Here is a 12,350-nt window from a genome sequence, read left to right on the forward strand (position 1 = left end):
GGAAGGTGGTCGGGGGCGGGGCCAATATACTGCTGCAGCTGTCCATGGTTGGGTTTGGTGGGTACGCGCGGTTCTCTGGGATGAAACCATAATCAGACACCGTTATTATATCTCTCTGGATCATTTCCATATACAGCGCATCAAAGCCGACTTCAAGAGGTAAGCATTGATGTGGATTGTTTATTTTTTAAACCTATTCTCCCTTGCCCTTGAAAATTACTGCTGATTTGAACGAGTCCTGTCTTGCATTTAGAGAAGGCCAGCAACAAACCAACATGGATGCTGCGCAGTGCTGCTGCTGATGCAGCTACATAGACTAATCGCTCCAAGCATCGCATTTAGGCTACAGATTCAAAAATAATCCTGAATATATATCATAATATTCTAGTTGTCCTTATAGCAAACGGACATTCCATGAATGATGATCATGTATTCCATTTATTTGAACAGCGTTATAGTGTACGGATTTTAACAGCCTCAGAGCTTACGGGTTTTGACATTTTGCAAAAGTCGATTTTTGTGACAATTTGTTGTTTGGTCAGTCATTAGTGTCATTGACTAAAAAATTGAATAGTTTGTCTGGAGGTTAAAGAAAGGGTATTTTACGGCTAGTGCGCCATCTCAATAAATCTAGCCTATCTATGGTCAGCTGCTTCCTTGGAAGTCAATAACGATTCTCCTCCCCAGGACCACATCACATAAAGTCTCACCATTTACACTAATTACTTGAAATGTAGGATCCAATTAATTACATTATTTGAGTTTACATCTTTTTTTATTCAGGGACAGGCCTATGATGGAAAATGCTCAAAATTAAGCATTTCGGCCTTAGCATCACTGCAGAAGGTCCTTGACGTTTTCTGAATGCTGTAGGCCCTTGGGGTTCTCTGAATGCTGTATGCCCTTGTGCAGTCTGAAGCTGTAGCATCTTGATGTTTGTGATTTGTCGTTAACTTCTTACAGATTTCCTATCAACAATCCAAACAATTGACAGTGAGAGAGTTGACAGAGTAGCTACTTTGAAAAGAGACCCCCGAAGGGTACACATTGCAATTAATATCAGTGATTTGTGTGAGACCTCAGTTCTCAATTAGACACTGAGTGACTGAGAATGACAACACTCATATCTCATGTAAGTGAATTTGTTATTGATTTAGTTATAGCTACAGGATCCTGACATTTGTAGGCCTATTCTAAGTAGAAACCCAATAGATATACAGTAAGAATATGTGACTAGGTTGTCTGATCTGTTGTCGAAAGGGAGAGGGCATCTAGGTTCACAGCGAGATGATTTACTTTACTCTTTCCTCTTACAGGGTAGGAACCCTGCTGAGAGTGCACCATTTTGGAGTGGCGGTAGGGATATAAGGTGTGCAATAGATTCCTGGAGTGTGGGAGTATTTAGTGAATTTGGGGCAGAACCACATATTTGTGAGAATGAAAAATACACTGCTTCAGTCAACACACAGGGTGCTATAGGCTGAATAATAGTGTAATGATGACTCATTGGTAAATAAACATGTGCAATTCTTCCTTTTCTATGTGTTCAGATTGTGAAGGACGTGAGGCATCATGGCAGCACAAGAACAGGCGAGGCAGCGCTCACTCTCCACCTCTGGTGAATCACTCTACATTGTGCTTGGCATTGACAAGCTAGCCACTCCCGACGATATCAAGAAATCCTACAGGTCAGTCAGAGAGGCGCAGCCACTTACTGTAGCAGTTATACTACAGTTTTTTCCAATTGCTAACACACTAAAATGACATGCACAGCACAATTATTTAAACTGACACACAGAGAGCAAAACCTCTTCTCAAGTCTCCAAAAGTCTAAACACATTTTCTGCTTCATACACATTTTGCAATTCAAAATGGCACTTTTTAAATGCACTGCACACAGTTCTCTGCATAAGACACAACAATCTGACATAAAGTCACATGTTTGCCATTTCAAAACACTGCCATTCAAAATGACACTACATGAGCTAATTGGCCAATACATGTGCCACCTGGCCAAACACCCCAATGGTTAATTGTTACCACTTCAATCAGGAAGTAAGCACTATGAAAAGACCACAGGTGAGCACCTTTTGTTTTACAACAACAATGGAAGCCATTGCAGAGAGAGGAAGAGGGAGGGTGAGAATGAGAGGGGGAGGAAGAGTGAGAGGTAGGGGTAGAGCTGGTAGAGGAGTTCATGGCCAAAGAAGACAACAACTTTCAAATGAAATCAGAGCAACCTTAGTTGATCATGTCATCAACCATGGGCTGACAATGCGAGAGGCTGGACAGAGAGTGCAGCCCAACTTGAGACGTTTTACTGTCGCCTGTGTCATCCGGACATTTAGACTGGAGTACAGGTATGTAACCAAAATTTCTTTCACACTATGTAGTACACCCCATGTCATAGTGTATCAGTTGGGTGACACCTGTTTACTTCATGAATGTCTGATGTCATACACTAACTGCACAAATTTCCTGTAGAATTTACTCTACTGTGGGGGATATATCTTTAGGCTGCATTGTCCAAGCCCTATATTTTAGTTTTTTTGTTTTTCTAAAGGACTGAGAGACGCAACCATGGTGGAGGAAGGGGCCAAATGTTCACCGGGGTACAGGAAGCTGCCATTGTAAACTTGGTTTTGGAAAATAATGAAATCAGATTATGAGAAATTCAAAGCCACATCATCCAAGACAACACCATATTCAACAACATTCAACGAGTCAGTCTGTCCATATTGGCTCGCATTCTCAAGCGAAACCAAATCAGAATGAAACAACTTTATAAGGTGCCGTTTGAGAGAAACTCTCAAAGAAACAAAGAGGTCAGACGAGCATATGTGGATGTAAGTACAATATTGACTGCAGTACACTACACGCAACATTGTTTCCCAGTGTACTGGATAACACCATATTGACTGCTTTTGTTCTTTGTTTTCAGGGAGTACTGGAAATGGATGCTCATGCAATCCCACATGAGTTCATCTTTATAGATGAGGCTGGGTTCAACCTAGCAAAGACCAGAAGAAGGGAGAAACGTCATTGGCCACAGAGCCGTTATAGATGTTCCTGGCCAACGTGGTGGGAACATCACAATGTGCGCTGCCATCTCCAATCCGCATGGTGTCCTCCACCGTCATGCCAACCTTGGACCATACAACACAGCCCATATTCTCACATTTCTGGACATACTCCACAACATTCTCATACCACCAGAGCGTATGAATGATGCAGACCATCAAAGAACCCGGTACGTTGTAGTATGGGACAACGTAAGCTTTCATCATGCAGCCCCAGTCCAAAACTGGTTTGCTGACCACCCACCATTTCTCGTGTAATACCTCCCACCATACTCACCATTTCTGAACCCCATAGAAGAGTTATTTTCGGCATGGCGGTGGAAGGTATACGACCGGCAGCCCTTTGTGCGCATGCCTCTTGTGCAGGCTATGGAAGAGGCATGTGATGAGATTGATGTGGGTGCGATTCAGGGATGGATAAGGGACTCAAGGCGCTTCTTCCCTCGATGTCTGGCAAGGGAAGATATTGCCTGTGATGTGGACGAGGCGTTGTGGCCAGACCCAGCTGTGCGGCAAGATGCTGCCTAATTATTTTTCTTGCCTCTTTTTTTCTGTATATTTTTTCTGCACATTTTTTCTGCAATTTTCTTTTTCAGTTTACTGTTTTTTTGTGAGCATATTTTTGTTCAGTCCAATGTAAATATATCTGCTGTGCATATGTTTTGCACGGACTTGTTTGGTGAAAAATAAAAAAATAAAATGTTTCAACAGCATGTGTGTGTATCTGCAAATATTTCTGTGCATCTGAAGAATTTTCTACAATTTGAACTATTTTAGTATTATGGCAAAGCATACTAAAGATGAGAGGGCTTTTCATTATGCCCAACAGTGTGTAGTTGGTTAGACAAAAATCTGGTAATATGAATGAAGTGTGTGCCATTTCGTGCAAACGTTTGATTTTGATAATGCTATATGTAGTTTTGGTTGCAGTGCTTCATTTTGCAGGATATATGAGGTATTTTGCCGTTTGGGTGTGTGGTTTTGTGAATTGTGTTAAGTATTTTGATAAAACCAGCCTAGTTTGCAAAATTGTGTTTTAGCAATTGGGAAAAACTGTAATACTCATCAATAAAAATATAGCCACATTATTTTCTAGAGTTGTGCCACATATAAATATAGTCTTATGTTTTGTTAATTGGTACTATCTGATTCTCACTCTTATGTGTTCTTAGAAAACTTGCATTGAAATTCCACCCTGATAAGAACCCAGATAACCCGGAAGCTTCTGACAAGTTTAAGGAGATCAACAATGCCCATGCCATTCTGAATGACCCCACCAAGCGGAACATCTATGACAAGTACGGCTCCCTGGGACTGTACGTGGCTGAGCAGTTTGGCGAGGAGAACGTGAACACCTACTTTGTCCTGTCCAGCTGGTGGGCTAAGGTGAGACTGCGAGGTGCCATAGGGAGGTGGGGGGGTCGACATGTAGAATTGACTTTGTGTTAAAGATTAAATGGCATATTTTATAACACAAACCCTGTAAAAACAAAACAAAGCCTCTCTAACACTGTTTTCCTTGATTGTTATTGTTTTATCTTCTTGCCACACTCTCTTGATCACTCTTACACCTCTCTCACACACTCACACACTGCCTTGTTTTCTCTCTGCAGGCCTTGTTTGTGTTCTGTGGCCTGGCCACTGGCTGCTACTTCTGCTGTTGCCTGTGTTGCTGCTGTAACTGCTGCTGTGGGAAGTGTAAACCGCGGCCTCCAGAGGGCCAGGAGCCTGACTTCTATGTGTCCCCTGAGGACCTGGAGGCCCAGATGCAGTCTGATGAGAGAGGTGAGATCGACTGCTTATTGTGTAAGAAACATGTTTCTGCATGAACACAAATCACTTCATCACTGACCATTGACTTGTTTCAATTGCATGGTCATTTACTATGGAGTGCCATCATTACTGACCATGTATATCTTACCTTGTGTGTGTGTGTGTGTGTGTGTGTGTCGCTCTCTCTCTGACAGAGGCTGGTGGTGAAGCAATCTTGGTGCAGCCATCAGCGACAGAGACCACCCAGTTGACGTCAGATGGTCACCATTCTACCTATCAGACCGACATGGGCTTCAACTAAACCCCACCCCTGTCCTGGCCTGTGGCGCTGCCTGCTACCCTGCTCCACCTTAAAAGGATGAACGAGAAGGGCAATCTGTTTAAACTTCACTAAGAGAGCCAAGTCCTGGAGAGGAGATGGAGGAGTGAGCGTGGCCCACATACAGAACTCTTTAAGATACACCTCCCCTTTCCACCCGCTCCAGAGTGGTCCACTCCCGCCTCAATGTAGGAAGAAAGAGAAAGAAAACGTTTGCTTCCCTTCCGTTTGTTCTTTCATATTCTTTGGCCTTTGACCTCACAATCCTCCAACCCCACAGTCCCCTATCCATATTTCATGTCATTGTGTAGCATGCACTGTTTTGAGATAAATAAATAATTGTCTTCATTTGGAAAAAAAATCATACTGTTGCTGCACATGTGAGTGTGATTCATTTGGGGCACAGTTTACTTTATGTTTTTGCTCACTGATAAGAGAGGTTCGGCTCAGGGAGGTTGTGGATAGTGAGGTGTTTCTGTTCATTGTCTTTGCTGCATGACGTCATCACTAAACATTCAAAATAGAGCTACACAATTCTCAGTTTAGAATTGCCATCAGCTGATGCCAGTTATAAACACATAGCTCCTTTCCTTTAGCCACTTAAACCCATAGATTTGGACTCCTGTTTACCTGTGTTTGTGCCCTTCCCATTGCATTGTGGTTATATTGTGCTGAGATCTGTGCGTGTAGAAGGGTGGAAAGGGAGGGCAGGGCACACAAGCTGCATTTTATGACAGCAATATCATGAAATACTGATGGTGACATTGCTTTCTTAACATTTGGTGGGTCTTGAATTTAATTGGTTTGGTTTGGTCTGTTCTTGTGTGAAGGAAGCATTGCTTTGTCCTGCCCCTAAAACCCGAATTGAATGCTTGTAATCTTGCCCCTGACTTCCCTGCATCGAAGAACTGACTAACACCAGAAGATAAATATCATACATAGGTTTGTTAACATATGTAGTCATGTATATTTTGTTTAGTTTTACTTGCCACTGTGCCACCCGCAGTCCCGTTGGATTGTTGGGATGTGACCCAGACATCTCTGAGCAACACTTCTCTGCACATTTGAGTGGTTGTTCTCAATATCCAGTTATTTTATGTTTTACCTGTGTGTAATTTTCTTGTGGTTCAGAGTGTTACCCCACACTGTCTAAGCCAAGGACCATGACCTGATCCAATTTAGAGGGGGACATATTTTCATTCCAAGCACTGTTAATTTATGTTTAGATGTGATGAAAAAGACTACTGTATGGGTGTAGGGAAAAGTTGGGAGCATTTGAAGAATATTATCATCTTGTTTTTTATAATTCTGTTGAAGGGAATTCAGAAGTGTTGTAATTGTCCAATGCTGTGTTCATTTCTTTTTACCATCATTGAATTTTGAGTGTCGATATTGGTACTTTCTTAGGTCATAAGTAATTTCATCAGTGGGCTAGCACTACCACAGGCAGCTCTTATCCTATAACCAGAATAGATTTATGTTTTTAATATAAATATATACAACTAAATATATGTAAAGTGTAACTAATGCATAACCTGCCATTATCATAATTTGTTTGTTTCATTAATGCCAATTATGTTTCAATGGTTTACAATGGATGTCTGAGCTCCTCTCATCTGCCCTCTGCTTTTGATGGTATGGTTGTTTGACATGTGTGGTCCTTTTACAGTGTTTGCTGTGCCCTCCTCAGAAACCGCCCCATAGATATACCTACCTGTTATCGCTTATTTATTGAGATGTTGGAAAATGCTAATTGTTAAATGAGCTGAATGCAATGTGAGTTCAAAAAACTACTGAACCAATGATCAGGAAATAGTTCCATAAAAATGTATCGATACAGACGACATAGTATATAGTATAATGATAGTGATATAGTAATTTTGTGAAATTCATTTTATTTAAGTTAACTTATTTTGTCATGTTTTGATGATGAACGGCTATAGTTATAAATGGTATGTTTTTTGTTGTTGATGTGGCCATTAAATTTTGCAACGCATGGTTTAATGGTTAAGGTCTGTTGTACATACACTTAAATATTACGTATAAATCTGGACCTTTATGTTGTAGCATGGTAATGTGTGTGTGAAAGAAAACAAAGTGGGTCATTGATCTGCTGTTGTTAAATAAATGTTCCTGAACATTTACTGTTGTTTTCTTTATCATTTCAATTCTCATGCTTCTACAAGTATGCTGCAAATATAATATTCTCGTAGGACTACCGGGACCTTCAAATAAACCTACACTAGAACATGAAAGGCGGCTTGGTGCATTAATTTTGCCAGTAGATGGAGACAGAGCCCGTGCTGTGGAATCCTCTGTTTCGCGCCCTCACTCATTTTACCACCTGATGGATATTTTCCCAAAGATCCAGCAGTCTGCACAGGTGCCAAAATTGCGTTTCCCGCATTAGCAGCAACGTTCTTACAACATGAATTGGGAAAGTAGCTTATACTGTAAAATAGCATCGATGATCAATGTGGCGCATCTTCTGTATACAAATACCTATTATTTGTTTACCTAACCGGAGCGCACTCCCCATTATCACACACTCTCACGTGCGGAAGATTAACTCTCATTCTCATAATTACAGGTTGCTTTTTCCTCTTGAATAAACAACATTACTTTTCCAATAAGACTACATTATAGTGTTTTCTTCGCTTTTCTGTAAATGGCTTAGGCATGTAAACCATTGCGTGAGACTGAATTTGAGCATAGAGAAGCATTTGAGAGATCTAGTATCGACGAGTAGGGATTGGACTCCATTTAGCAAGAGCAACGTTAGCTTGAACACGGAAAATACGTACCGGGTGAAACTTGAGTTTTTCATACGTCTGCTGATCATGAATAGGCAAGGTAAGTCGGTTGCATTTCATTTACTAAGTCTAGATTGTTCAATTGTTTAATTACCAACTGACATACTACTCAGAATCACGCGGGTAGATACAATACTTTATATTAGACTACCTAGCCTCTACTGCTATGCGTGATTGGCCACACGCAATGTTATTGTTAGATCTACAGGTAGCCATATAATTCCTTACCATGGACAGCGCACTGGGCGAAAATGAGTACAACGTACTGGGTCAACACAGTGGCTGCCCTACATGATGTAGCTACACATTTGTTCAGGACATTTTCAGCCTGTCCTTGACTAGACTACATGAATGTATTATTTACTTCATGAAGATGATTTACTTCATGAAGATGAACTGTATGTTTGAATGGCCAGTAGCTACTGTAATTAATGTCAACAACTGATCGAAAATGTATGCCCAAGCATCTATGGTTTGCATCTCAGACAGTAACATCTATACTCCTTTAAAAGGTTGCAGTGGGGGGAATGTTTCACCAAGGAACATTTCCATTGGAATATCAAGAAATGGTCTGACTAACGGTTTATCAGAGGAGGATGAGGATGATTTAAAGATGGAGCTAGCAAAGGTAATATTCCCTCTGTGTCTGTCCAACGTTGCCATTTTGTCCCATTCTTCATGTTGTCAAACATTGTCATACTCATGTATGATGAATGTGTCTCTTAGGATAATACTTTGTAAAGATTTGATTTAGCACCGTACCCAAATGAATGGAAAAAGACAAGTCATAGAATAATTTCCAATACAATTATTATTACCTCTGGTTCCTTGAAGGTAAACTTTTCTGTCATTTTGTTCTGCTCAGACAGAGGATGAGATGCAGACATTGCGGCAGGTGCTCTTGGCCAAAGAGAAATATGCGGTGGACATCAAGAGGCAGCTGGGTATGGGCCCCTTCAGTGAGATTAAACAGAACATGTCCAAAGGCTGGCATGAAGTCCAAACCTCCAACATGTAAGTACTTCCTGTGAGATGCCATCATGATGTCACGCTGTTTCAACCACCTATACACCATCACCACCACCAGAAAAATTTCTTAAAGTAACCTGAGGTATTAGAAAGAGCTTGACAATAGTACATCAGATATAGCATCAGAATAGTATCAGAATTGAAGGCATTCCAAAACTGTGAATAGATTTCAAACTAATGAAGAGCCTTTGCAAATGAACCAGGGAGGTTTTGACTCTGACCTAATGTGAGTAAAAGTTGGGCAAAGGTCAAACAACAACCATGCCTGCCAAAGCAGCTATTGTAGCTATTATTATTTCTGGCAGAATGTTGTGGGAAAGCATGCAACGTCAGCACCCTGTTTTAGCCTGATGTGATAGTTGCTGGGTACTCCTGAAAGGCACACTCATGTTTGGTACTTAGTGTTCTCCAAGATGGAGCCGTGATGATAATCTACCTCTATTTTTACAGATATCTGACCGCCTCAGCTACTCTGGAGGACATCAGCCAATCTAACGCGTGAGTGGTTACTATGTTTACATCCTTCATATGCATTATATACTATATGTTGATTTAACCAAGATGGGGTTTTCCGAAAGTGTTGTTGTTCTCACATGTCAACTAACAAGTAATATGTGGGGACAGCTGATGGGATTTTAAGGTCAACTAGGATCAGATGCCTGTTAATAGCCTGTCTAATAGCCTGTCTTAACACTGGCAGTAGCATTAACACAACAGGCTGGCCTGGCCAGGGAGGAAGCACTTCATTTGGTGAAAACAGAGGGGGTGGGGATATCTGGCTATATGCACTAGGACGGGGGTGAAGATGATGTACGAAAAATGTATGCACTCACTACTGTAAGTCACTCTGGATAAGAGCGTCTGCTAAATAACTAAAATGTAAATGTCCATCCATGTTCACTCCCTTTGTCCTGCTGCTGCTGTTTGCTACACGGAGCTCGTCACTGTGACGTTGTCTCAGAGATTTCCCTTTTTGTTGTTCCAATTCTAAATCTACTTTAAGGAATGGGAGGAGACACAAAAGTGGAATGTGAGGATGTGGTCGAAATACAAATATGAATAGAATACCACTTATTGGGTAATTGAACACAGTACCTCAGTGACATAGAGATTGTGAATTGCCCTTTTCAACAATAAAAGAAACTCCTGTCACTTCATATAGTCAACACTCTCTCCCTCTCTGTGTCTCTAGGTATAAGATGACCCATGACACTATTTCTCATGCAGGACAGATCAGCACTGCTGCCATGTCCACAATGGGTGTGGCCATCACAAAGAGACTGGGAGAAATGAGGTACCTTTCAGCCTTCCCTTGACTCTTTTATTATCCTCCCATACATCCTCCCATTCTTTCCATCTTCCTTTACCCCCTCTAAAACTCATCCGTCCACCATTGGGGCCACCCTTCATATTCGTAATCTCTTTTCTTAATCCGTTAAATTATCCATCCATCTTTTTAATCCAGCTAAATACTGTATATTCAGCTATTTTCATGCAGTTCATCTTCACAGGACACATTTGTTGAGGACAAAGGTTTCTTCTTTCGGACTTGTTTATGAATGCCAGGGAGAAAACAACAGCCTTAATCCAATCAGATCAGCCTGTCTTAGTTGGCAACAATATCTGTTTATCTACTGTACTGTTCCTACAAAGCCTTTAAATGGAGCCTGTGTAAAGGGTAGCTACCGATGTGATGCATTTTTGCTTTCCATTAATGGCAAGCACACACAAACACACACACACACACACACACACACACACACACACACACACACACACACACACACACACACACACACACACACACACACACACACACACACACACACACACACTCATACAGCGCACTGCCAATTTACACCTCCATGTGGCCTCTTGATTACTGTATCTGACCCATCTCTCTATCCCCATCTCTTTCCTGTGACGCTGCACACTTACCGGATAGAGCACTGCCTTTGCCAAGCCCACCTCGGTAAGGATAGTACGAGTGCCTTGGCCTCCAGCCTACTGCACCAGATTGTCTCACCTCTGAAGCTTTGTGATGATGAAACATCTTGATTTCGATGTGATGTATTCTCAAACTGTTGCATTAGCTTTAGCCTCGGGATCCAGGCTCCTCGGCCCTGCAATACTATATTACCTTAGACCTGAGTGAACTACCTAAACTAACTAACTAACTAGTTAACTATAACTAACTAACTACTGAGTGAAGTGTTGCATTCGTTTAGACCTGAGTGAACTGCTGATAGAAGCACGTTAATGTTGCTGACCTTTCACCCTTCACCTAATTAAGCTGCTACTGATATTATCTATTGTTCTTGCTGACATGCTGTACTATTGTAGGCCTGCCCTACTACATGCTGTACCGCTGTAGGCCTTCCCTACTACATGCTGTACTGCTGTAGACCTGCCCTACTACATGCTGTACTGCTGTAGACCTGCCCTACTACATGCTGTAGACCTGCTCTACTACATGCTGTACTGCTGTAGGTCTGCCCCACTACATGTTGTACTGCTGTAGACCTGCCCCACTACATGCTGTACTGCTGTAGGCCTACCCTACTACATGTTGTACTGCTGTAGGCCTGCCCTACTACATGCTGTACTGCTGTAGACCTGCCCTACTACATGCTGTACTGCTGTAGGCCTGCCCTACTACATGCTGCACTGCTCTTACTCATCTCTCTTTGTCTCTCTTTCTGCTCTCTGAAACACCAGCCCCTCCTTGGGCCACTCCATCAGTGTGCCTGCTATGAGTATGAGGTAAGACACTGGGCACGCCTGTTTCACTCTCTGACATCCCTGAAATTCTGCCCTACTACCACTTCCTGCAGTACCTCCATAGGCGGTGAATGACATTTGAATGATATTAACCTCGTCCCCAGGCTAATTGCGAACAGCGCTTGGGGAGGAAGACTCTGGTGAACGAGATTAGAATTACATTAATGCTGCAAGTAAAAAAAGTTTAATTTAAAGTTAAATTTAGTTTGATTTATCTTTCAGTGAATCGTTTAACCTGAAATGGTACTGTACCTCAAAGTGATTTCCATTGTTTTAGAGATCATTCTTTCTGCCTTAGACATTCCAATACATTCAAGTCCTTTGAAGACATGGTGGGAAGCGTGAAGGTTAGTGTCTGTGTTCTCTCACAATCACAAACAAACACAAAGAACAGAAAATATTGTATTGTCTCGTCTTTGATATTCAATTCCTCATCTCTCTACTGTTTCCTGTCTCTCACATAGAACAAGGTGTCCGGGAGTCGAGGGAATGACGGAAATGTCTCTGGGTTTGGCAGAAGCCCATCTCAGAACAGTGGTTCCTTCTAACATAATC

The 12,350-nt window shown here is 41.7% G+C and overlaps 2 protein-coding genes across 2 annotated transcripts; both read left to right on the plus strand.

Annotated features, from left to right (window-relative positions):
• Nucleotides 1–57: 57 nt before the first annotated feature.
• Nucleotides 58–5,436, plus strand: LOC120058881 (dnaJ homolog subfamily C member 5-like). Its single transcript, XM_039007626.1, has 6 exons — nt 58–159; nt 1,317–1,369; nt 1,551–1,688; nt 4,253–4,466; nt 4,694–4,865; nt 5,048–5,436. The coding sequence occupies exons 3-6, from the start codon at nt 1,573–1,575 to the stop codon at nt 5,152–5,154; spliced, it is 609 nt and encodes a 202-aa protein (XP_038863554.1). The 5' UTR covers nt 58–159; nt 1,317–1,369; nt 1,551–1,572; the 3' UTR covers nt 5,155–5,436.
• A 2,164-nt stretch (nt 5,437–7,600) lies between these two features.
• Nucleotides 7,601–12,343, plus strand: LOC120058645 (tumor protein D54-like). Its single transcript, XM_039007400.1, has 10 exons — nt 7,601–7,613; nt 7,888–8,025; nt 8,498–8,613; nt 8,851–8,999; nt 9,465–9,512; nt 10,207–10,308; nt 10,960–10,986; nt 11,733–11,777; nt 12,094–12,142; nt 12,260–12,343. The coding sequence occupies exons 1-10, from the start codon at nt 7,601–7,603 to the stop codon at nt 12,341–12,343; spliced, it is 771 nt and encodes a 256-aa protein (XP_038863328.1).
• Nucleotides 12,344–12,350: the final 7 nt, after the last annotated feature.

The sequence above is a fragment of the Salvelinus namaycush genome, chromosome 14 (assembly GCF_016432855.1).
Source record: "Salvelinus namaycush isolate Seneca chromosome 14, SaNama_1.0, whole genome shotgun sequence".
In the NCBI taxonomy this organism is placed as follows: domain Eukaryota; kingdom Metazoa; phylum Chordata; class Actinopteri; order Salmoniformes; family Salmonidae; genus Salvelinus; species Salvelinus namaycush.